At 38.7% G+C, this 27,508-nt stretch overlaps 1 protein-coding gene and 1 pseudogene across 1 annotated transcript in view; both read right to left on the bottom strand.

The window, feature by feature from the left end:
- Positions 1-69: 69 nt before the first annotated feature.
- Positions 70-1,598, bottom strand: LOC107522139 (cytochrome b-c1 complex subunit 8-like; annotated as a pseudogene).
- Positions 1,599-8,998: 7,400 nt separating this feature from the next.
- The window catches only part of ERCC6L2 (ERCC excision repair 6 like 2), an 80,712-nt gene continuing 62,202 nt past the window's right edge, over positions 8,999-27,508 (bottom strand). Inside the window, exons 18-19 of the mRNA XM_007539874.3 lie at positions 14,734-14,915; positions 8,999-10,107 (exon numbers count right to left, since the gene is read on the bottom strand). Coding sequence (XP_007539936.3) covers positions 9,165-10,107; positions 14,734-14,915 — 1,125 coding nt within the window. The 3' untranslated portion in view covers positions 8,999-9,164. The remainder of the gene's footprint in view (positions 10,108-14,733; positions 14,916-27,508) is intronic.

Below are 27,508 nucleotides of genomic sequence, written 5' to 3'. Positions count from 1 at the left end.
ACTATTTCATATTTTATTTATTTCAGTCCATAACACATTTATTTTGTCTTTAAGACATTAGCACGTAGACTTTTCCTGCAAAGAAGGGTCTTTTGGACACTGAGAACTACTTTCCAAGTGAACTGTTCACTTGCCATTTTCATAGTCAGCTGGATTCTTCTCTGGGATTTTTCAAACTCCTGGGTCCCCCATGTGTAGATAAGGTAAGATGCCAGGAAAGGTGGCACGACACCGAAGACCCCGAAGCCTGCATGCGGGGCAGCACACTGGGGAAGCTGTGCAGGGAGGCATGCTGCTCAAAAGGAGACAAACTGTGTGATCACTTGCCCCATCAGCGTTAGATGCCCCAACTGGCGGCCAGTGGTCGCGGCAGCATCTTGCCCCTCCTGATCCTGAAGAGCTACCCTCACATTTGATTTTGACAAGTCACCTCCTGAGTATTTCCTCTTTTTTTGTTGTGTTTTTTTAAATTATTTATTTATTTGTTATTATATAGAGACAGAGAGAAATTGAGAGAGAAGGGGGAGGTAGAGAGGAAGAGAGAGGCCTGCAGACCTGTTTCCCCGCCTGTGAAGCAATTCCCCTGCAGGTGGGGAGACAGGGATCGAACCGTGATTCGAACTAGGTCCTTGAGCTTTGCGCCACGTGTGCTTAAGCCGCTGCGCTACTGCCCAACTCCTCTGAGTATTTCCTTAGAAATTTAAGAAATTGGGGCCCGGACGGTAGCGCACCATGTTAAGAGCACAGAGTACTAAGCGCAAGGACCCGCGTAAGGATCTGGGTTTGAGTCCCCGGTTCCCCCACTGTAGGCTGGAGGGGAGGGGGTCCGTTCACCAGTGAAGCATATCTGCAGGTGTCTTTCTCTCCCCGTCTCTATCTTCCCCTCCTCTCTCCATTTCTCTCTGTCCTATCCAAAAAAAGAAAAATTGGCTGCAGAACAGTGGATTCATAGTGCAGGCACCAAGCCCCTTCAATAACCCAGAGACAAAAAAAAAAAAAAGGAATATAAGAAATTTAGCGATGCATATTTCCCGCCCTTAAACTAGTGTCAGTTATTTCTTTCGCTGAGACAGAAGGGCCTCATGTAGCTAACCAGGAAGATACCACTAGAAAGAGGCACTGTTCATTTTTAATTATGGGAGAGAAGCCCAAAACCAAGAATGTCATTTGGACTTTATGCCAGAAAGGCATCATGCTTAAATAATTAAGATTAGCCTTCAGTTTAGTGGGTGGTTAGGGGGTAAATCTAATGACTAGTTTATTTACCTGCATCAAAACAAAGTATGTGTTGAACAAAGCATAATCCAAGAAATAATGCGACCTATAGTTTTTATGAGAACAGAACTAAAATGGCACAGAACAGCTCTAGTACGAGCTCAGTTGAGTGTCCATTGCTTTCATACAGGCAAAGACAGGCAGAATGCAGTTGTGGAAAAGGAGCAGAGCAGACTTTATGAAGTAAACAAGAAGTTCAGGTGGCTGAGTCCCAGTCAAGTGATAGTTTTGGGCAGAATATTAGCACATCAATCTTACCATAAGACTTTCAGAGTATCTGTGCTGAACCTTCGATCTCCTGGCTTAGAATTTTCTGGGGACATTTGAACACCTTTTTGGTTTTGACTTGCAGCTTTGGGCTGGGAACCAATGACTTAATCTCTCTCTCTCTTTTTTTTTTTAAACCAGAGCACTGCTCAGCTCTGGTTTATGGTATTGTGGGAGGATTGAACCTAGGACCTCAGAGTTTCAGGCATGAAAGTCCTTTGCATAACTATTATACTGTCTCCTCTTACTGAAAGAACTTTAAAAGGGACAGCCAATCTAACTCTTTCCTTTTGGGACAGAGGAGTTGTTTTCACACTTAAAACTCTGCAACAAGACAAGCCTCTGTGAAACAAGACAAGCCTCCCTGTTACAGAAGAAAAAGCATGTTGTTCGTTTAACTGCTACAGATATCACATGAAGCCAGCAACGAGGCATCTGGGAAAAGGGATGGGTTTGCAAATGTCAGTACTAAGGATATGTCCTAGGCTTACTAGTCATCCCTTTAAAAAGTCCCCTACAAGCACTGAGTAGGAGATAGTTCACATAAGCAGGCAGGAATGCTGATGCCACCAATAGTGATTAGGTGAAAATTTGAAGACCCTGAAAATCAGGTCACATTCTGGGCACTTTGAGGGCATATGTTATAGGTTCATTGCCATCCTTGTGTCCAGAGCACCACTGTTAACTGTATTTATGGCACAATGACCATGGACTTCTAGTCCTTGTGTATGGAAAAAAATGAACCTTGGGGCAGGCAGTGATCCCATTCTTTTGGATCTTACAGACTAGTAAATGTCAAATAAAATTTCTGGGAACTGACATGGTTATCAACTTTAACATCAGAAAAGGACAATGAAAAAAGACTAAAAACTATTATCATTTAATAAAGAGGATCACCTCAATGTTGTGAAGGGTAACTTCAGAATTTAAAGACTATATACACTGAATTTTCATCACAAGTCTACTCCTCCCCTTCTTTCCTCCTCCTACATTTACATATCTCTGCAAAATAAGGCTCTTTCACTGTAGGGAAAGTTTTGCAATGCTTGTAGATGATGTTAATTTACCTGGAGAAAGTTTACAGACGTAGGGGTACCCCAAGAAATTAAAATATAAAATTCAGTATCTTGCCTCAGTTTCTAATATGAATAACTGTGTTGAATGCTAACAGCTAGAAAGTGCTTCCAAGAGAAGTAAAATAAGTGGCATGCAGAATCATGAAAACTTAAAGTTGGCAGTATTTTTAAGCAATGACTTCACCCCTGAGGTTTTCAAATTTGTGCTCTGTGGAGCTTCGTAGTGCTGCTTGGCCCAACAGACCCTCATATTAAATTGTTTATAAAATTGAACTCCAATTAAGATAAAGTTCAACTGTGGAGGGAAGATGTGTGAATAATGCTGATCCAGTCCATCTTCAATTTCAAGGGGGGAGGAAGAAGCCAAGGATTTGCCTGGCTTACTTAGGTGGAAGAACTTTGGCGACACTTCAGCAATGAGGTAGAAGAGAGAGGATTCTTACTATCAACCCCTCAGAGTGTCTGGTCCCAATTAACTCTCTGTACTGCTCTAAGGCAGGCATGGCTAATCTTGATAGTTTCCCCATCTCAGACTCCCTCTATAGCCAAAGCTTGCACTCTGCTCAATATAGTGTTTCCATGAGACAGATAGACAGACACCTGCAGATTTGCTTCACTACTCACAAAGCTTTCCCCGCCCCCCTGCAGGTGGGGACTGGGGGCTCGAACCCTGGGTCCTTGTGTATTGTAACATGTGCAGTCACCCAGATGTGCCACCACCTGGCCCCAGTAAGTGACTTTTTTAATGAGTGATTTTTATTCCATTGTTTAATAAATGAGATAATAACAACAAATGGTCCATTGGAAATTGCTTAAAACTATTTTTAAATGACTTATTTTTATTTAGTTTTAATATGTATATCTGTATTTTTAATTGGGAGGCTAATGGTTTACAGAGCATGTGTTGGTACATGGATACAATTTCCCAGCTCATCGTGATCTGTCTGCAAAACACTCTCACCCCCAGCCTAGGCTCTTTTTCATCATGTACCAGGACCTAAAATCTCCCCTCCCTTCATCCCTCTCCTTGCCTGCCTTCCCCAGAGTCCTTTGCTTTGGTACAATACACCAAACTAGTTCCAACTTTAGTTTGTGTTTTTCCTTTCTGTTCTTGTTTAAGCTCTGAGTGAGTTCATCCCATATTCAGCCTTCTTTCTGGCTTTTAAAACTTCAGGTGTGCATTTTTGCTCCCACTTGTACAATGATCGGTAAGAATCTCTTGAATGATCTGGTCATTCTTTGGTATATACTGAGCATTGGTTCCAGGATCCTCACACTACCCAAACATCTTTGGATTCTCAGCCCTTTGTACAAAATGGTACAATATTTGCATATAGCATACACATATCCTCTTGTACACACTAAATCATCTTTAGATTACTTGTAATTCTCAATATAATGTGAATGCTGTATTAATGGCTATATTGTATTACTTAGGGGGCAATGACCAAAAAAACCCAGTACAATGCAACCATCTTTGGCTTAATTACAAGAATATGTATTTTTGGATCTCAGTTGAATTCAAGCAAGTGGAACCTCCATGTTTTATTTCTTTATATTTGACAGTAAGAGAGCTGGGTCTTGTACAAATAACACTTTATGAGTCTAAAGTCATGGCATGTAAAAATGTAATAGGCATTTTACATTTTGCAAAAAAAAAACACTTAAAAATATAATTTACCCTTCTGACTGATAAACTAAGGTGAAGAAATATCTATTTGCTTCTCCAAGCTCCGTACGTAGTCTGATTACATGGCAGGCTAACAGCATTATATGTCAATTATGCCACAGACTACCTAACACATAAACACCTCAGTGAGAAACATACTATCTGGTAAGCCTGGAAACAACTCATTGCAGGCAGCAAAACAGAAAAACAGCGATTAAAATCAAACAAACAACTCTGTAATCTGAAACAGTGATTACTGTTTTGGTTCCCTTTTCAGTAGCAGAATCCTATCTTTTTTAAAAAAAATAGCAGTATATAGTTCCAAGCATTCCCAACCATTAAAGTTCTGTGGCCTCACCTGTTTGATGATGGCTATAGTTCTCCCAAGGTCTTAGATGAGGGTTGAATATATATATAATTTCTTTCAAACTTCTGTTTCAATTCCTTGTATTCTACATGAGTGAGCTCTTTATTTTCTTACTTCACTAAGCATAATTACTGCCAGTTCCAGCCATTTTGTTCCAAAGGATACAATATAGTTTTTTAAACTTGTCCAGTAGTGCTTCATTGATTATATGTCCGTAACTTTTTTAAATAAGTGTTTTTTTTTTTTTTTTGCCTCCAGAGTTATCACTAGGGCTTGGTGCCTACACTATGAATCCACTACACTTAGAAGCCATTTTTTCCCTTTGTTGTTTATCCTTGTTGTTATTGTTGCTACTGTTCTCTTTGTTGTTGGATAGGGCAGAGAGGAGAAGGCAGAGAAGGACAGAGAAAGATAGACACCTGTAGACCTGATTCATTGCCTGTGAGGCCATACCCCCCACCCTTGCATGTGGACAGCTGGGGCTCGAACTGTGATCCTTACACCAGTCCTTGGACTTCGAGCCATGTGTGCTTTAACCCACTGTGCTGCTGCCCAGCCCCCAATAAATGATTTTTTAAATTTTCTTAAAAATTATCTTTATGTATTGGATAGAGATAGCCAGAAATTGAAAGGGAGACAGACAGACACTTGCAGATCTGCTTCACTACTCACAAAGCTTCCCCACCTGCAGGTGGGGACTGGGGGCTCGAACCCTGGGTCTTTGTGCAACACGTGCAATAAACCAGGTGTGCCACCACCTGGCCCCAGTAAGTGACTTTTTTTAATGAGTGACTTTTATTCTGTTGTTAAAGGTTCTTTCCCTTCTTACTCTATCAAAGTATTCCTCAAAGTTTTTTTCCCCCCAGATATTTTAAACTTTTAATTAGAAAAATGAAAAGGCACGCGCCAGGCAAGATTGTGAACCATTCAGGCCTCATGTTCAAGATTGTGAACCATTCAGATGACCTCATGTGGAAGGTGAGGCCTGTTTCATTCACTAAGGCTCCATCTTTAATTCCTTCCTAAGCCACCCCTACACCCAGCACGACTCCCCAGGTGACCATCCTTCCCCCTCTTCCCTCTCAAGGAAGGGAAACAAGGCCTGATTTTGCTAAGGTGTTCTCCAAATTCTCTTCTCCTCAGTGATGGGGCAAAACCAAAAGTTCCTCATTACAAAATTCCCAGGTTTTGGTGGCATTGGGGTCCAGGGCACTTTAGCCATCTTCCTCTAACATGAAATAGTTATTTTTCAGTTGAGGGTCTCAATCAGTTTAGATGGTTCTGACATCATTAAAACATGAACACACACACACACACACACACACACACACACACACACGGCTAAAATGCAAAGAGAAAATATCAAAATATGTGACATGTCTTAAGTTAAATATCATTTCATATTTTATTATATATTCATACTGGGTTATGAAAAATATGTATCTTCTATAGCCCTCAGCATTACCATAGAGAAAAACCCACTTGGTCATTTAGACCCTTAAGAAAATAGTATTCACTATACAGCAAACCCTAACAAAAGGACTTTTCAAAGTTAACCCAATTACCAAATAATGTGATGATAACATTAATTATCCATTGTCTTTTGAACCCTAAGACAGCAGGAACCTCACATCTCCACTATAGAGTCTATATTTCCCCCAGTCCTAGAACCTTAGGATAGGGCCCACTTTCCTGCATGCCTCTCCCAATCCATATCAAATAATACTGCATCAGCCAATTGCAACCTAATCAACGCAACGATTGCCACCTCAACATTCTTTAGCTCAGACTGTGTCCAGAGACTTCACGTGTGGAATGACAACCCTTCAGCTTCATTACTCGGGTGAGACCTTTCCTTTCATAGTATTCTCTAATTCCATCCCAGGTGGTTCACTTTCTAACAAAGTCCCAAAACCTAGATATAGACCAGGTTCTGTGAGAGCATATGTTCACACGTATCCATAAACTAGTGCAAAATATATACCTGAAAGCAGAAGTACACTAGAGTTTGCAGCGAGTACCCCCCGCTAACACTTCCTCTCCACTATTCCAACCTTTGGGTCCATGATTGTTCAACAATTTGTTTGGCTTTGTATGTTAACTCTCTTTTCAGCCACCAGGTTCCAGATGTCATCAGGATGCCGGCCAGGCTTCCCTGGACTGAAGACCCCACCAATGTGTCCTGTAGCTCCGCTTCCCCAGAGACCCACCCTACTAAGGAAAGAGAGAGGCAGACTGGGAGTATGGACCGACCAGTCAATGCCCATGTTTAGCGGGGAAGCAATTACAGAAGCCAGGCCTTCCACCTTTTGCACCCCACAATGACCCTGGGTCCATGCTCCCAGAGGGATAGAGAATGGGAAAGCTATCAGGGGAGGGGATGGGATATGGAGATTGGGTGGTGGGAACTGTGTGGAGTTGTACCCCTCCTACACTATGGTTTTGTTAATTTATCCTTTCTTAAATAAAAAATAAATTAAAAAAAATAGTATTCCCCCCCCCCACTGCTCCACATGTGGAACCCGGGTATTCTGAGGGTCCTCTCAAAACACAAGAACAATGACCTTCAAGTACTAGCATGAACTGGCTCACTGATGTTTTCTGGAAACTCCCTGGTACACTCCTAGTACTTCAACGGGAGGAAAGTTGCCAGGGTGCTTCTGCACGTGGTCAGTGGGAACCTCAGGCGTCTGCTCCTTTGTGCTGACACAATGCCAGGAATCTTCAGAGAGAAAGGTTTTCCTCATTATGTCAGTGCCTCATCTGCACATCTTGAACTCCTAGACGGTACATAAAGGTGCTAAGGGGGGTTTCTATATAAATGAATTCAACAACGAATATATTCCAGAGGCTGGGTGGCGCCCTTGGTAGAGTGCACAGGTTACAGTGCGCAAAGACCTGGGTTCCAGCCCCTGGTCCCCACCTGCCGGGAGGAAGCTTCACGAGTGGTGAAGCAGTTCTGCAGGTGTCTCTCTCCCTAGCTTCCTCTTCCCTCTAGATTTCTTTCTGGTTCTATCCAAAAAATTAAAAAAGATATGTGTGTTTTAAAAAAGTGCATTCCATTGGTCTATACCTCATGAAAATTAAGTCCAAGAAAAGGGAAATTTCAGTTTTCTTTTTAGACAGAGATAGGGAGAAGCAGAGAGGAAGAGAAAGAGTGAAAGGGACCGCAGCATCGAAGCTTTCTTCAATGAAGTGGGGGCTGGGCTTGAACCTGAGTCACACACCTGGCAAAGCACTACACTAAGTGAACTATTTTGCTGGCCTAAAATAAAAATTTCTCGTGAAATCAAATGTTTGTCCATTTTTATACTTAAGAAAAACAAAACTATTCTACGCAGCTTAATTTCTGTTGACTAAATCATATTACGTGAAAACTTGAGACACTGGTGTTCTATAGCTAGAGATTGCATCAGTTTATCACCTCATCTCATATAGGTCAATTCATACGTTAACCCTCTGATTTTGAGCAGTTATAAATGTAACGTCTTGACCCCACATCAAATATTCTGTACTGTTTATTATTATTATTTTTTCTAAAATAAAAGCACATAATAGTGAGGGAAAAGAAAACAAGTCAGTGGTCCAGGAGGTGGCGCAGTGGTAAAGCTTTGGACTCTCAAATGAGGTCCCGAGTTCGATTCCCGGCAGCACATGTGCCAGAGTGATGTCTGGTTCTCTCTCCTCCTAGGTTTCCCATAAATAAATAAAATCTTAAAAAAAAAAAAGAAAAAGAAAACAAGTCAAAGGCTAGGAAGAAAGAAACATTAATGAACACTTAATTTGTGAGGGTCAGCATAATTTGGCTCATGACTTAATGGAATCTAGGAGAGTGAAGCAAAGTGTTTGTTTATTTTTTAAACAGACATTCTCATTGATATAATCCAAACACTGCACCTTTCATATTATGAAATGGCTATCCACCAGAGCAGGTGACTTATCAAAAATTATAGTGACAAGCAGGCGAATGCCCCAGGCCTCCTGATAACATTTTAAATACTTTCCATTTTGTAACAGAAGTGTATACTATAAGGCAGCCATATTCTTTTTTTTTTTTTTTTTTATGCGGTGCTAGAAATGGAATCCAGGGTGGGTCTCAGGTATGTATTGTACTGATGAACCACCTCTCAGGTCCAATTTTTCTCTGTTTTAGGTGAATGAGATGGGACAAGAGAGAGAGAGCGAGCAAAGCACTCTCCACACTTGTCCTGTCTTCATTGCTTTCATGTAGTGTTGGGGATGGCACCCAGAGCCCAAGGCACAGGGATTCTATGCTGAGCCTCCCCTATGGCCCCTAAAAGACTAAATCAGATATCAAGAAAAAAACATATAACATTTTACATGAAATTAAAATAAAACTAGGGACAACAGTTTAATAAAATAATGTATGATGACAACTATGTTCATGGTGAAATATTTAGTGCGGAATACAGCGCTTCACATGTTGATGGCAAGAGTGAAGAGTGACAGTAATCCATTAGCATATTTATGTCTGTATCATTCTTGTGTATCATGTGCTTTCATCTGTGTCACCTGACCTAAATTTTTTCCACAAAAAGTTCTCATTTGATTTCCAGAGAGAAGTTTCTAGTTCCTCTTTGTTTTTAGAGGAGGTAGCAAGGGGTACTTTTTCACATAGACTCTCTATCACTGCCAAGTCAGTGAGTTTACTAAGGCTGTCGTCATTCTGTTCATTTAAGATGTCCCAGAAATCTTTTGGTCTCTGTTTCGCTTTTTTCACGGGCCCTGAAAGAACTTCCTTTGGCAGTCTTGGGGGACTGTTCTCGTGACTTTTAAAGAGGTCATCAAGAATAGAGGTGTCACCAAGTAAGCCTACCACAGAAGTGTTTTCTAACACTGGGTTTTCTATCGTTTTGTTTTCCTCTTTGAAAAGGGGTCCATTTCTTGAAATGTCTGTTGTTGTGAGGTCTTGTTGGTCTTTCATGGCCTTTCTCTCACATGCTTCGGACTTACTGTTCAGGAAACAAGATGCTACAGCCTTTTTGCATACTTGGCTGCTTTCCCCCTTGTCAATTTCTTGGGTAGAATTTATAGGTAACTTCTTAGTTTCTGTGTTATTAGAAAGCATTTCTCTACAGAAACCACTTTGATTTTGAAACTTAATTGATTTTTCCTTATGTATTTTTGGGCTGGGAATCTGAGAGATCTTTTTTGTTGAATCTTTAAATGACATAGTTTCTGGCTCAGGCAGCCTTTCTTTTACAGGTGATTCTCTTTTTTCAGACTTACACTTGACTTTTTTTCCTTCTTCATTGGCAGACTTGATTTCTGAAGCACAATCTATAAGGAATCCTTTTATCTCTGGATACTGAGAGGTATAAAAGTCTCTTAGCATTTTCTGTCGTTCTTCTGAAGTGGCATTAGTTATATGTTCAGCGAATTCCTTTACTGACGACAAGTTAAAATAAGAAGCCATTTCTTCAAATTGTTTTCTAAAGATTTAATGAATAAAACCAGTGGTTATTTTAAATCAATACCTGTCAGTGACATGAAGTGTCCTTACTCACTAAGTATATGTTATCTTAATTTAATAATGAAAATGCATTTTACACTAGCAGAACATAACATCTTTACTACTGCTACTGAAGAAATGTTTTAGCTCATAAAATCACCAGCTTTATTTTATGTATTTATTTGTTTTCATCTCTTTGATAAGGCAGAGAGAAATTGAGAGGGAATGGGTAGACAGAGAGGGAGAGAAACAGATAGACACCTACAGTATTTGCTTCACCACTTGTGAAACTTCCCCCACTGCAGGTAGGGAGCAGGGGCTCGAACCTGGGTCCCTGCACGTGGTACTGTGTATGGCTGACCAGGTGCACCACTGCCTAGCCCTGAGATCACCAGATTTTAAAATCACTCTGACTTATACTATCAGGTATTTCTAGGGAATTATAGAATCCCAGCATGCTACTCTTCTAGTCAGTTTTTGTCTGACATGAGGATCATAACTTCTATAATCTGTATTTGAACATCTAGTGTATTCAAGTCCTACAACATAAACTGTGTCCCAGGAAGATCTTAATAGACATAAAAGAGAAAATTATGAAAATTTAAAGAACAGAAATTCACACATTTTGATGAGTCGAAAAAAGCATTTTTAAATCTGCTGACACCTGAACACTCGTTATAGGGAGGTGAGGGGTTATATCTTTGTGTCATAAATTGTGCTGTGAACCATTATTCCCCCAGTGAAATAATATTTAAAAAAACTATTGTAAATGGATAAACCTTGATTCTTTCTTCTTGCCACTGATCCAATTTTAGAGCAGACAACTAAACTAAAAGACGAAAGGTTATTTGAAGAATTGAGCAGGCTGGGGAGACAGAATAATGGTTATGCAAAAGACTTTCATGCCTGAGGTTCTGAGATATCAGGTCCAATGCTCTCAATGGGAAGCAACAAGCATGTTTTCCTAGAGAGACTGAGGAGGGATTCTTTAAAATTATTCATTAGCGGGGTGGGGGTGGGGGATAGCATAATGGCTACGCAAGAAGATTCTCATGCCCGAGGTTCCAGTCCCAGGTTCAGTCTCCTGCACCACCATAAACCAGAGCTGAGCAATGCTCTGATTAAAAAATAAAAAGATTATTATTATTTTTCTCACATTTTGAGGGACTATTGATTCACAAGACCGTTGTCATAGGAGTATAGTTCCAAGACAGGTCTCAGTACAACATAGAGCACTGGCTCTTCAACTCCACTTTACTCCCTCCCAATCTCTTTCCCCAGTTCTCAGATCTGTGGTGATAGGACACTGATTTCACCCTGTATTAACGTATGTTCTCCCCCCCCCCCCATCTCCAGTTATTGCTGGGGCTTGGTGCCTGCACTATAAATCTATTGCTCCTGGAGGCTATTTTTCCCCCTTTGTTGCCCTTATTATTTATCATTGTTGTTGTTGTTATTGTCACAGTTGTTGGATAGGACACAGAGAAATAGAGAGAGGAGGGGAAGACAGAGGGGAAGCCGGTGGCTCGAACCAGGTTCCTTCCATTGGTTCTTGTGCTTGGCGCCATGTGCGCTTAACCTGCTGCACTACCTCCCAGCCCCCACTTTCTCTTTTTTAAGGTCTTATATTTTCCTGCATATGAAGTGATGAGATACTAATATTGTTTACTAATCATCTCCAAATCCCCTTTCCTGACTTTTAAAATTAAATACCTATGCTGTGAAGATTGTTATTGGCAAGGCTACAGACTGATGTCTCCAATTTATCTACGGCTTGGTGGCATCTTAGCAGCTACCAACATACTTTCAACATCACCCTGCAGACCTCAACCACAACCCTTTCTGTCACCTTTGCAAAAGAGCTGTTTTGATGTCATTTTACCAGAGTAATATACAAGTTATGAGGCGATATGGCTGCAATTACAGAATGAATTATGACTAAAATTTATCTTACTTTCCTTCCTTTTTTAAAAAAATATTTATTTATTCTCTTTTGTTGCCCTTGTTGATTTTTTTTTATTTAAGAAAGGAGACATTAACAAAACCATAGAATAAGAGGGGTACAGTTCTGCACAATTCCCATAATCCGATCTCCATACCTTTCTAACCCACTTTTGTAATTCTTGGTCTTTAAAATAAGTTTCTCTAAAAAAAAAAATATCAAGGAACTGTAAAAGTCTTACTAGGAGGATAAAAAAAAAAAAACCAACAAAAAACAACTAGGCATATTATGAGGAAATTTTAGCAGAGTGGACAACTATATATCATTTTAAGAAAGAAACCCCCAAAAGGAAATATCACCGGATCTGTGCTTTCCTTATGTCTGCTCTTTCAATGACTAAAAGTTGGTGGAATTAGAATTACTTTCCTATTCTACAAGTGTATCATAATTTCTCTCAAAATCTCATTCCTTCTAAAGTGATGCAACTAGTTATGGGAATATCACCATAAGTGTGTGTGTTCTCCCTGCTCTTCGGTTACCCCAGAACCTTACCAGTAGTCTGGGTTCTACCCTCTCCTGCCACTCAGATTTCTTCTTCAGTTAACACTTCTCTGACATGATCTCCTCTCCCCCTTCCTAGGTGATCTTAGACATACAAACTGGTTCTATGACCATTTTTAGCTTTAAGAAAATCTATCTTTAACTGCAGAATGACTTCCAGTCATTGTTAGTTTTCACATCAAACTGGAGCTACGCTTGCCCACCTCACCCCATGGTCTATCAATTTTCAGACTGTTTATGCCAAGGTATTCAGTGGAGTTCTCTTGGGAAGCTTTCCCACCGCACCAGACTGTGCTTCTCAGCAGCATTTGATAAAGTCAAGTGTCCTCTTCCTTTTCTTGAGCTGATTCAGACCCTTCCTCTCTGGGTCACTGTGACCTGCAGGATTAATCCAGGGATTTCTTTTCTCTGTGCTCTACATATAGACGGCGTACATAGTCTCTCAACTCCAAAATACATTTAAAGATCTCTATGCTGATGACTTTCAAATTCAGGTTTCCATTCCCTAAGCCCCATAATAGCATAGCCAATGCTCTGACATTTGTATATACTTTCAAATTGAGTATCAGCAAAAGAGAATTATATATATATATAAACTTATTTCTCTTCTATTTTTCCCTTTCAGTAAATTGAATCTTTTGTTTAAAAGAGAAAGTTGGGAGCAATTCTGATTTCTTTCATTCCCAACAACCAGTCTAACACCAACCTTAATTCATGGATTTGACTCTATCTCCATTGCAATTGCAAACCATGTCACTGCAAACCTATTACCTAGTTCTGTATATCATCCCTTATTCTATTATGTCCTCTTCTACATCTTTCTATTACAATTGCAGTAAACTTCAAATTCTTTCAAGAATATAAGTGGCTTTGCATACTCCAATCCCATATATACTTCTTTAAAAAAATTTTTTTTTAATTATCTCAGTTGATAGGAGAGAAATTGAAAGGTGAGGGGGAGAGAGGCAGAGAGACACCTGCAGAGAGACACCTGCAGCCCTGCTTCACCACTTGTGAAGTTTCCCTCCTGCAGATGGGGAAGTGGGGCTTCTATACACTTCTCCACTTCTTCCTTCACTTCATAATGTTCTGTTTGGTTTCCTATGCACTAGGAACACAAACACATCAAACCTTTCCCCTCAAACACATCAAACCTTTCCCCATTCTCTGGAATGTTATTTCTCTGGTTCTTTGACTTTCATGTCTCACCTTATCAGTCATCTGTGTAGAGAGGTCTTCCCTGGCTACATAACAGACAGTGACTTCCAGATCTCATCATTCTTTATTCATTTCCTCTTACTATAAAGTGATTTCACATTTTACCAATTTAGAAATTAGCCTTCCAAAGCACATAAGATATTTAGAACTCACTTATTTTATTTGTCTGTGTGAAAGAGAGGCAAAAGAGAGAAAGAGACACATAGTAACTGCTTTACCTCTCATGGAAAGCCTTCTGTCTCTTATGCTCACATGTGGTACTAAGGATTGAAGCTAGAGCCTCCCACATGTAAGGCACACACCCTACTAGTGACCCTAGTGAAGTTTAATTCTTCAGATGCCAAGAGAGGTTAAAAGTGGCTAAGGGAGTCCTGGAGGTGGCACAGTGGATACAGCATTGAAATCTCAGGCGTGAGGTCCCGAGTTTGATCCTTGGCACTGAATATGCCGGAGTGGTGCTCTGATTCTACACCTTCTCTTTTAATTAATAAATAAACCTTGGGAGTCAGGCAGTAGCGCAGCGGGTTAAGCGCACGTGGTGCAAAGTGAAAGGACCAGCCTAAGAATCCCGGTGTGAGCCCCCGGCTCCCCACCTGCAGGGGAGTCGCTTCACAGGCAGTGAAGCAGGTCTGCAGGTGTCTGTCTTTGTCTCCCCTTCTCTGTCTTCCCCTCCCCTCTCCATTTCTCTCTGTCCTATCCAACAATGATGACAATAATAATAACTACAACAATAAAACAAGGGCAACAAAAGGGAAGAAATAAATAGTTAAAAAAAATAAATAAATATTGACCAAAAAAAATCCAGATAATCTGTATATCTTACTAAGGAACTATGTGTTCCTTCTGAGTTATTCATCAAGTCGTGTTGATATAGACGACACACACCTGCGGATCCCTTTCGGTGTTTCTCCAATTATGAAGGTGTTCTGTTCTGCACGGTAGACTTTTTTCTTCTTTTGGCACACAGGGTGTGAAAGGTAAAGGGGAGCTTGGGTGCTTCCTTCACTTAGTTGTTGTTTTGCCTTTATTTGAGTCAATGTACCCGTCTTCCTTTTTTCTTTATATGTCTAAAAAAGATTGAAAGCAAAAACTAAGTCTGGAACTACTGTTCTTTTTGTGTGTATTCTGAAGCCAGTTTTTTTGTGTCCACATAATTCTACTGACTCTGATGGATATTATTTATTCATTTCCCCCCTTTTCAGACAGAGGATGAAAGACAGGTAGATATACAGAGAGAGAAGTAGAGAAGTAGGGAAAAGATAGGCCTGCTTCATTGTTTGTGAAGCCTTCCTTTCGCATGGCACTGCAAGGTGACGACTGGGGCCTCAAACTCAGGTCCTCTTACATGGTAAAGTGTGTGATCCGCGAGGTGAGCTATCTCCTAGCTCTCAATATTCACTTTTTAAAAATCAAGTAAGAGAACTATCTTACCTTTTGCCCACTACTTTTTAACAGTCAAATAAATAAATTGAAATCTCCTCCACCTGCAGGGGGGAAGCTTTACGAGCAGCGCTGCAAATGTCTCTTACCTTCTCTAACTCCTCCTTCCCTCTCAGTTTTTGTCCAAAATAAACAAATAAAGCAATGTAAAAAAGCCCTGTAATCTCTGAGTACCACCACTGTCGGAACATAGTAACATAAATCTTTCAAAGAAGGTATAGGAAAATTTACTTTTATCTTTCTTAAAGATATAGTAGTAATGGTAACAATTAATTTCTATTGTTGAAGATAAATATTTCTTTGATATATAAGAAAATTCAAGAATGTGCTCATACTGATGAACCCATTAACACTTGTACGCTAAATTTAAAGAGTAGAAAATATGTAAACAATGATATGAAATTTAACTTCAGTAATTTCACTCAGTATTACTAAGCAGACTTGCAGTTACTTTTACATACATAATGGAATTTTAAAATCCTTATGTAATGATCAAACTAAAAAAAAAATGCATAAATCCTGCTTCAATCTCTACTGGGTTGCAAAATCCAGAAGAGATGAATGATTTTAATGTGTTATTACTAGCTACAAGTACATTTGATTGAAACTATGGTAGAATGGTATTTTTTTATAGCCTATAAGTTGCTTGCTGAACATAAGTTGCTAAGAACAGTAGATCAGGAAAAATGTCTCAACTTCTGTTGCATATTTGCTTTGTCAATTGTGTAGGAAGTCATCATATCATCTGAAATGAGGGATACTGGGTATATATGACAACAAGCAACAAAATCATATCTGAACTGAAAAAGAAAAATCTCTAGGGGCTCAAAAGCAGAAGCTAAAGTTAAGCAGCACCAGGTCTTAAATTATAGTCTTCCTAATACCATGTGTAGAAGATGAGAAGCAATGATGGAATTATCTGCATTGAGACAAACAACAACAAAACACAGTCCTAAACAGGAGTTCTGATCTCCTTTTCTTCAGCCATGCAGTTCCTGAACATATCCACTCGGGCCCTTTAAATTCTCTGTGAGGCGTTAAAGCAAATGCAAATGTGGTACCCCCAGCTAATGTAATGTGTTGGCTCTGATTGCATCTTTTTCTTCTCCCATACCCACTGTCTACACACAATCATCATAAATCCCAGCGGTACTCTGTTGAATTTCATTGAGATATTTTGTTTTAATAGTTGTGCTCTGAGAGTAAGCCAATTTCCAGAGACTGTTGCTATAGCCTAGCTCAAGAAGACCCTGAAGCAATTTTTAACAATTAACTTTTTTCTTTTCTTTTTTATGGAATTGGCCTGCTACTCTTGTAGCTTTTTCATTGAGATAGAGAAAGAAAGAAACAAACAAACAAACAAAAAAACATAGTGAAAAGAAAAGACACTACAACACTGAAGCTTTTCAGGCATCATAGGCAACCACACAAAATCACAAAGAAAAACTGATTGCCTAAAACAATACTAAGACTGTGGCCACAGAAGAATGGCTACAGAATAACCCTAGGAATATATAGAACTGGAGTACTCATTAGAGAAAGAATTTATAAAAATTCATTACAAGGGCAATTCAAGATTCTCAACTTAAAATACAGAAACAAAATCAAGACTTGAGAGACTTTCTCAATACATCAATATAAAACATACAAGAAAAATTCCAAGGATACTTTGAATCAATAGCAGACTCAAATGACAGAAATAAAGTCAATGAAACAAGAGGAAAGACTATCAGACATAGAGGATATAGTGAACACAACCTATTTATTCAAAGATGATGGGAAAGAAAATTTTCTAGGAAAAGCAAAGCAACTTTCCATGAACTAGGAGTCTAATGTAGAAGACTAAAATATGGGTTGTTGGAAAAGTCATGACACATTTTTGCATAGAAAAATATGTCATATGACTTCTCTGGCAATCCAACAGAAAACTAATAGAAAGACAAATGTGGAAGTTACATAACTACCAGGAGGAAAAGAAAGGGAGAAGGAAGCAGGGACCATATTCAAGGAAATTATAGGGGCCAGATGGTGGTGTACCTGGTTGAGCACACATTACAATGTGCAAGGATCTAGGTTCGAGCCCCAGCTCCCACCTGCAAGGAGGAAAGAGGAAAGTTTTGCAAGAGGTGAAGCAGTGTTGCAGGTGTATCTCTGTTTCTCTCCTTCTCTACTTCAACCTTCCATCTTGATTTATGGCTGTCTTTATCCAATAAATAAATAAAGATTGTAATATACTTTGGTCAGAGGAGTCTCCTTATCTAACAAGTGTCTAAGCTAGATATGATTCACTTAAAGACTTCATGAGGGGGCCCGGTGACAGTGTACCTGGTTGAGCATACACACTGCACTGTGTAAGGAACTAGATTCAAGCTTCTGGTCCCCACCTGTAGGGGGAAGCTTCATAAGTGGTGAAGCAGTGCTGTAGCTGTCTCTATATTCCTCTCTAACTCCCCCTTCCCTCTCAACTTCTGTCTCTATCCAAAATAATTAAACCAATACAAAATATTTTTAAAAATGAGTATCTGCTTTAATTTGATATGGATAAAGTTACTATTACAAAAATTACTGTGTTTGAATGTATAACATAAAATGACTAGTTAAGGTATATGATGTATATATTCTGTAAAATAAAAGCTACAATTATTTTTAATTTGTTAAAGATGTATGTGAGGATAATAATAAAATAGGGATGAAAAACATCTGGCCCATGAAATCATTTGGTCTGGCCCTGCTACAGTAACATTAAGTGCTAAACTTGTAAGCTGATAATTTGGAATGACCTGCAAAGGATATTATAAATATCCAAATGGCTCTTGCCAGAAAAAATCTTTCTCACCTCTGCAATAAGGGTACTTCCCTAGGAAAAGATTCTTATTCTAGAGTAGTCAAAATGAATTCACTCTAGACCTAATCAATAGCATATAATTCTATATACCCTGCTAGGAAGTGTTAGATTTATACTGATTCTATAAAAAGCAAGTTGTCTTATCATTAGGTCAATGGTATGAAACAATTAAATGTCCTTTTATAATAAAGACTTGTTCTTTTCCTCTTGAACCAAAATTACACTGTCTGTATTTCAAGGCACTAGATCTAAGCCAAGATACACTGTTTGCCTGCAAGAGCAGGAGCCTGGAGGAAGACGGTGTATAATGAAGCAGAACAGCCTAATTGGGTGGGTAGTCTGCCAAGGTAGGCCCAGGAACTACTGAAATGTATCAATAGGCAATTTTTGAATGATCTTTTCTGCTGAGCTGTTTTTATTCAGAAATCCCCTTGTACAACATATACCAGAAGTACAATGCATATTTAACAGCCAGTCATTGTTTCTTCCATAACCAGATGATTAGCTATTGAGAAAATCTGAATCAAGGAAGAGATTTTTTTCAAAGCACTGGAAGGACCTGATACTCTGATTTGTGAGAAGATAAGTAAAAAGACTAATTACAGTTTGGATTTGGGAACCAACTTCATGAGAAGAGAACCAGTGTTGGAGGTGTCTCCCTTACTCTGTCTTCCATCTCTCTCTCAACCCCTATCAAAATGATAAAGTTTAGATTCTGGGATCACTGGAAGATCTGTGATCTTAGAAAGCTCTTTGGTCTATACCTCATTACTAAGAACATTACAGAGTTCTCCAAGACACTACTATGGTGACTGCCATATGATGGCACACCATTTGGGCATAGAGTGACTTTGTCACACCAACTTTGCCATAAAGCCTAAAAACATCAAACGTTCATTAAAAAAAAATGCAATAGACCTTAGCACAGTCTGAGAGGCAGTAATGCTTTTATTTACACATCTGTTCAAACAAAAGAGTAAAAAAGAAATCTCTTTTTGGGTAAGATCCAAGCCCAGTAAACACATAAAAAAACATAAAATTGCTTGTCTTTATAAAGCAGGGAGTCAGGAGTGCTATAAAAACATGAAGCACATGTATATAAACTTACTCAAATGGCATCTGAGAGTCTGAAATAATAAATTTTCAGGATTTTTGCACAAATGTGGAAAAGGCCTGTCTCTAAGTATTCAGGAGTTCTGCCCAAGGGTAGAACATTACTGTAAATACAGTTTACCAGTACTCATCAATAAACCAAATACAATATGAGTTAGTGCTGTCTTCACTCACTCTCTAGTGAAAATTCAGCTGACTAGAGGACTCACCACAAATATATAGTTAAGTAAAAATTTCTGCATATGTTTGAAAAGAATTTTTAAATCTGAAACAACACATTTGAATCCACAACTGGATTTTTGGGGGTTGGAGGAGAGGGGAAAGATTATAGTTTCTAACTGTGATTTTGCTTTTTTTCTAGAAGAAATGCAGTCACAATCTGGGTAAATCATGTGGTTTTTTTCTGAGTGCTTCATAAAAGGACAACTTAATATTGACTGTCCTGAGTATAGGTTCTTTTTCTTTTTTCTCCTTCTACTCTTTCTTCTCCCTCTTCTTTTTTCTTCTTATTCTCTTTCTCCCTCCCATTCCATCCCACCCTGTAGGGCCTACTTTTTCAGATAAAAGAAGCAGAAGAGTTGGAGAGAAAGAGAGAGGGTCAAACATTACAGCAGCACAACTTCCTCCGGTGTGTGGGGGATGGGCTCACACCAGGTCATGTGCCTGGCAAAGCAGGTTCCCTATCCTGGTGAGCTACTTTGGCAAACAAATCCTTTCAAAAAAAAAAAAAAACAAACTGAAATAGTCTTCATCTAAGAACAAAATCTTCATTTGGATACAATTATATGTGGAAATGATTTTTTTTTTCTAGACCGAGAGAGAGAGGTAGAGAAAAAAAGTGGACAAGAATATATGTATACACACATATACACACATACACATATATATGAATAATACTGGCTTAGAAGACTGTCTATATTTTAGGGGAATGGCTTCACACCTCTTCAAATATCAAGTTCACCACCCTATGAACTAAAGTATTGACATAGCTCTCTACTACAGTCCGTTGAAAGGTATTTTACTTTTTTTTTAAAAGATTTTTAAAAGTATTTATTTATTCCCTTTTGTTGCCCCTGTTGTTTTATTGTTGTAGTTATTATTGTTGTTGTTACTGGATAAGACAGAGAGAAATGGAGAGAGGAGGGGAAGACAGAGGAGAAGAGAAAGACAGACACCTGCAGACCTGCTTCACCACCTGTGAATCAACTCCCCTGCAGGTGAGGAGATGGGGCCTTGAACTGGGGTCCTTGAGCCAGTCGGTGTGCTTTGTGCCACCTGTGGTTAACCTGTCTCTCTTATTTTACTTTTTTAATGCCACCAGATTTGTCTGGAGCTTGTCTGCATGACAAATACACTGCTCCTAGAAGGCATTTTTTTTCTTTTTCTTTTTTCCCTGTTACTTGATAGGATGAGAGAAATTCAGAGGAAAGGGGAAGATAGAGAGGAAGAGAAAAAAGAGAGACTTGCAGTACTGCTTCATCACTTGTTAAGCTTCCCCACTGAGGGTGGGGAGTGGGGGCTTGAACCTGGGACCTTATGTGCACTTAACCAAGTGTAGCACAGACCAGCAGCACCAAGGTATTTATTTCTTAAAGGAAACATAGGGCCAGAGAGATAGCTCATAGTACAGGGCACCTACCTTGCAGTGTTTCTGGCTCAGGAATGAGCACTGACATCACCCAGATCTGCAACACATTGAAGGAAGCTCAATGCTGTAGTGTCTCTCCCCTACTTATTCTCTCCCTATCTGAATGAAAAAGTTAGCCTGCAGGTTATGAAATCACTCCTGAGTGAGGTCTTGACTCAACTAAGTAAGTAAATGGAAGGATAAATTCAGTCTACTTAGATTTCCAGTTTAACTACTAATGTGAAGGCAAATCACCACAAGTGAGTTGTCTTAGACAATTCAACTGATCTGTCATTTGAAAAAGAAAAAAAAAAAAATCGGGTGGGGGAGATAGCATAATGGTTATACAAAGAGACTCTCATGCCTGAGACATCGAAGTCCCAGGTTCAACCCCCTGCATCACCATAAACCAGAGCTGAACAGTGCTCTGGTTAAAAAAAAAAAGAAGGAGAAGAAGGAGGAGGAGGAGGAGGAGGAGGAGGAGGAGGAGAAGAAGAAATGGAATGTGAAAACTTCAAACTAAATGTAAGGTAAAGAAACTAAAAGCAAGGCTCAAAGGAAGACAAAAAGATCACAAGTCAACAGGTTTATAAGCTGCCTGATGCTACTGAACTGAGGGAAACCACTTATCTTATTTAATATAATACAATAAAATAACATGTTTGTATTAGTCTCACAAATGCTTCAAATTCTAACATAAAATGTCAACCAGGCAACTTTCTTCCTATAAAAGTTGAGAATTCATTATCTTTACCAAGATAATAATGGAATAGATGTGTCCGTTAAGTGGCCTTGTTCAACTGATACCACAGTTTTCATAGAGGGTAAAACACAAATTGAAAAGGGATGTTAAATATCCTTCTTTAAGACAGCAGGTGGAGTCAATCAGGGTTCAATGCGAATTTCTATCTCTAAGATTTCACATCACTTCTTAGAAATAGTATTTGTACATAAACACACAAATGTTTACATATATATATACACATATATGAGTTTTCCAACTAGTCTAAACAAATTTATCAAAGAACATTAACATATCTATCTTCTGTGAAATCAGAACAAGGAGCAGTTAGAAGAGTTAGAATTGAACTACTTCCTAAAAAAGCAAAGATAATTTTTGTTAGTCCAGTCCACTATCAAATTAATTTATAATTCCTTTTAAAAGTAAAATTTTCAGTGTTCCAGGAGGTAGCGCAGTGGATAAAGCACTGGACTCTCAACCATGAGGTCCCAAGTTCAATTCCTGGCAGCACATGTACCAGGGTGATATCTGGTTCTCTGTCTCTCTCCTATCTTTCTCATCAGTAAATAAACAAATTCTTAAAAAAAACTTTTTTTCATGACAAATCAGTGATGGCTCAAAGTAGGTCCTTCCTTTGTAAGATTAGAGGATTGGACTAGGTACCCTTTATGGTATTCTACCATATTTTATTATTGGTATTCCTGACAACAAAATAATAATGGATCACTGTAGAAAACAATGGGGGGGGGGCTGGGCAGTGGCACACCTGGTTGAGTGATGTGTTACAATACACAAGGACCGAAGTTCAAGACCTCAGTCCCCATCTACAGATTAGGAAGGTTTAGGAGCAGTGAAGCAGTGCTGCAGGTGAGTGTCTCCCTCCCCTCCACCAGCTCCCCTTTCTCATTTTCTCTGCCTCTATTCAATACATAAATCCTTTTAAAATTAAAAAAAGAAAATAATGAAATTTCACTTATTGTTCCTACTGATAAATAATAATGTGATAGTATTAAAACTTAATATATTTTGATTAATTTAAATGCCTTCCTTACAAAGAGTTGTATGTGTTTTGTATGTACCAGCTCCTTAAATCACATTATTTCACTAACTCAGGTAACATCATTTTGACAATGGATGCCACAGCTTCCCATAATCTCCAGTTACATGTTTATAGCTAACATCAATTCTTATTTTAACTAACAGGTGTTTTTTATACTATCTTTTTGAAGTGATTCTAGTATTTTAAAATATTTTTAATATTTATTTATTTTCCCTTTTTTACCCTAGTTTTTTTTTTATCATCACTCTTGTAGTTATTATTGTTGTTGTTATTGATGTCGTCGTTGTTAGATAGGACAGAGAGAAATGGAGAGGAGGGGAAGACGGGGGGTGGGGTGGGGGGGAAGAGACCTGCTTCACTACTTGTGAAGTGGCCCCCCTGCAGGTGAGGAGCCAGGGGTCCTTACTCTGGTCTTTGCGCTTTGCACCATGTGCACTTAACCCTCTGCACTACCACCCTAATTCTAGTTTTAAGGATAGAAGTGCAAAGGCTTTTTAAAAAAAATACTAGCACTAGTTATACCATTTCATAAATGTGCAATCTAAAATATCTTGAGTTCTACTAGAATTACTTAAAGTAATAACTTTTCTGTTACAAATGCCATAAAATTATCATTCAGCAATAGTAAGAAAAATGCTAAGACCACACAAAAAAAAAAATCCCACCCAGTAAGCTAATTCCATTACATGCTGAAATATAAATCTTACTTACTAGACCACTTCATAAACCAGTCATTTGTGAACAATTACTTTAAACCATCATGCCATTCACTATCCTGAAAAAACAGGATAATGGAATGCTATATCTCCCCAAAGTCTGCTCATTGTAAACAGTCCATCCCTCCTTGCTGACTCCAAAAGCTGTATAAACATACTGCAATCAAATCCACTACAGCTCACAGAAATCCTTTCTTTAAGTAATCTACAAAATGCCAATCTAGTACAAATACAAGAAAGAGAAATTCTTACTAACACAACATTTTGTATTTACAGTATTCTGAACAGTGCTTAAACCTGTACTGGCTCTATAAAAGACACTTTCCCCATGAAACCCCCCTGCCTTAGGCTGACAGCATGCTTAGTTCTCTCATTTACACCACACTGCAATAACATAAAGAAGGGTTTACTATTAATCCAGGTTTTACTACAAAGCGACCCGTTATTTCTCTGTCAAACACTGGCAAGAGTGCCAAGTGTCTGTCATCCAATTCAGGGGATTAAGTCTTCTTTTATAGTCTGATACTTGTACCAATTTATAAAAATACAGATATAGTTTCTTAGCGTTGGTCACAGTCTATATTTTGGCTTGGATTCAGGCAGCAGAGGTTGACTATGACAGCTGGCAGGAAACTCAGGGAGAATACATCCTCCCCCTTTCAGTCACCACTTCTCAGTTGCCATAGTGACTAATCCTTAATTGAATGCTGTCTTTGTACATTTCTTTTCAGAAAACTTTAAGTAAACTTAAGTTGAAAACATGCAGTTGATTTGAAAAAATGTGGTACCACATCACAAACAGGTATAGATAACGTTTGTGACAAACTTCCATATACTACAAGAATAAGTTATCTCAAAGAAAGGTATTCTCAGTTATTCTCAGAACACTTCTATTTGGCTTGAGCTTAAATCTAGATCACACAGGGTTTCCCTCTTGTCATCAGACACCTCATCTTTATAAAATAAGCTGCCTTCAGAAATGACTTTAATCTTTACCTAGTTTGTACAGCGCAAAATAGCAAAGGTATAGTTGGAAATTTATTTGAGAAGAAAATATGTTTTAACTAAAACCTCTGGAAATAGAAATTAATAAAAGTACAAGCTAAAAAAAAAAACACACCAAAGGAAACATGAGATAGATAGTACTCTTCAGACCCTTTCATAATATACAATTGTTTTGAAAAGCAGGCTCATAACTCCATTTTGGTTAAAACATCAAGAGGACTGAGAAACTCTGAAAGATTGCAGGATTCTTATCTAGAATTGTGGACTACACGATTGTTCTTTTGAAAGTTTCTAACTAATGGATATTGGACTCAGCTATAATACTCCCTGGTGAGTAAAATACATATTGTGGCCACTGTTAATCGTGTACCATCTTCCTACAAATAAACAGCATTTATTTTCTTGGGAAATGAGGCAATATAACTGTACCTGGCTGCAGACACACCCAGCCGTCCTCACACCCCACACATACATATGCACACACACAGTCTTTTCAGACACAAATAAAGGTTTCTAATGAAGCTCTGGTGACAGACATGAAGCACTCAGAAGAATTCCAGAATCAAAAAGCTTCTGGATGTGAGCCCCAGATGAAAGATACTGTACCAGAGGTGGGAGGTCTGGGGATTACTGTAGACTTCAATAAGCAAGAGACTCCCAGAATTTTCTAACACTATGGCTGAGTCTCTTTTATCTTTACCTCACTTCATTTCCTTTCACCTTAATTTAGTCTCTTTGCTTCCCATAGCATTATTTTATTTTATTTTACTTTATTTTATTCTTAACTAACTTACTGTTTCTGCCTACCATACACTGCAGGCTGCAAATCCTCTGAGTGACACGCATAGCTCTAATCAAAGATGATAGTATATCTTGATGATTTACTCAGTTAAAATGCCAAAGTGGCAGTGTCTAGTATGATTAAGTCAGTGGTTGAGAGTAGTTTTTTCTTATAAATTCTTTAAGGTAGTTTTGGAATATCACTCATATATCATGTAGGTGAAATAATACAATTTTTAAAAGTTTCCAGAAATAATTAACTTAGCCATCTTCACCGTTTTAAGAAAAAAAAATATATAACACCATCATAGTATTTTCCCTGATATTACTGATACTGTATGTATTTTCCAGAATAATTATAATGAAGAAAAGGGTACTATGTATACGGTAATATGAAAGGACTAATGTGATAGCAGGATGATATCTCACTTATCTGAGTGTCTTTCAGCAGCTATTGAGATATTATAAACTAGAAACAGTAACTTTGATAAATCTAGCAGCTTAGAAGAATTATTACTTAACTTTATTTCTAATACAGAATATATTAATCAATGTAAATTATAAAGTGCAGAGTGAGTACAGAATATCCTAAAATAAATCAATATAAATTATTTTTTTAAATGGGGGACTTGCCAATTTGAGGGCCCATTCCTTTAATTAATTAATTAGTTAATTAATTAATTGGATAGAGACAGAGAGAAGTGAAGAGGGAAAGGGGAAGACAGAGAGAGACAGATACAGAGACATATCTGCAGCACTACTTCACTGCTCGTGAAGCTTTCCCCCCTGCAGGTGAGGACCAGGACATGAGTCTGGGTCCTTGTGCAATGTAATGTTTGTGCTTAACCAGGTATGCCACCATCCGGCCCCAACCAATATAAGTTATATATAAAGTATAGATTGGCTTTCTATTTTCAAAAGCAAAACTTGTTTTTGACTAGCAAGATCGCTCATCTGGGAAGGTGCCTGCTTTGTCATGAGAGTGGCAAAGGTTCAAATCTGGTCCCCAGCGCATTGGGAGAAATTTCTGTGCTATGGTAACTTTGCCTCTCCTATCTGAAAAAGTTGACTGAAGTGATAAAGTCCCAGCAACAACAACAATAACAACAAGAAAAAAAACCTCAACAGGGGCCAGGTGGTGGCAAACCTGGTTGAATGAACACATTACAGGAGCAAGGACACAGGTTCAAGCCCCTGGTCCCCACCTGCAGGGGAAAGCTTCATAAGTGGTGAAGTAGAGCGGCAGGTATCTGTCTCTCTTCTTTTCTCCCTCCCCTTCCCCTTTCAATTTTTCTCTGTCTCTGTCCAATAATAATAAATAAATATTTTTTAAAAAGCTTAAATTAAAAAAAAGAAAAAAACCTCAACAGTCATACATAAATATTGAAAAATATTTTACCAATGTTACTTTTTTAAGGGAATACAAAGGCTTACTACTACCACCCATTCTTTTCATTATAGTTAAAGATGGTAGGATAAAAATATTTATGGATTATTTGTTCTGGCTTATCCCCTCCCTCAAAGGTGTGTGTGTGTGTGTGTGTGTATGTGTGTGTGTGTGTGTGTGTGTCCCCTCTCTTCTTTCTCTATAAAAGTGTAAAGAGTGAAAAATGGAACCATGGGGACTTCTCATCAGTGTCAGTCATACACAAGGCTCTGGGACCTACTCCCCAGTCTTGCCCCCTTCAAAAAAAGCCCACCATCAATTTTATCCCATGGTGGAAATAACAATACTTTTCCATTAAGCACTTTATTTGTAGCATTGTATCAGACATTCACTGTTCAGAGCATTTCACAGACAGTACATTTAATCTTTACTCGCACGCGCGCGCGTGCACAAACACACACAAAACATTGAGAGGAGGAGATCAATCATTTATATTTTTAAAAGCAACAAGATGAAGGCTTGGTTGATGGTGAAATGTACTTTGATACCTACCGTGGGGAAATGGAAATGTACATTTTGGCCAACACTACCGTAAATTAACATTTCCTTAGTAAAGTGATACTGGAGTTGGGAGGGGAAAGGAATTAAAAAAGAAGATATCAGGACTACAGAAATAGCTCACTTGGATAGTGCGCTGCTTTGCTTTGTGCACAGCCCGGGGTTGAGCCCAGCTATCTTCACACTGAAGGAAGATTCTGTACTGGAATCCTTCTCTCACTCTCTCTGCCTGTTTCTACCCCTCAGAGTCCTCATTTTTGGTAAATGCTTATTGAGGGAAATTATGAAGTTACTTAACATTATGAAGTATTTTGTCATTTGTCTTCTAATACAAAGCATCTCCAGTTACCACTAAGCCCCCGATGGAGTTCTGTGTTTGATGTTTTT

The sequence above is a fragment of the Erinaceus europaeus genome, chromosome 10, assembly GCF_950295315.1.
Source record: "Erinaceus europaeus chromosome 10, mEriEur2.1, whole genome shotgun sequence".
In the NCBI taxonomy this organism is placed as follows: Eukaryota; Metazoa; Chordata; class Mammalia; order Eulipotyphla; family Erinaceidae; genus Erinaceus; species Erinaceus europaeus.
Note: the sequence above shows the minus strand (reverse complement) of the source record. Positions and strands in the feature narration are given on the sequence as shown.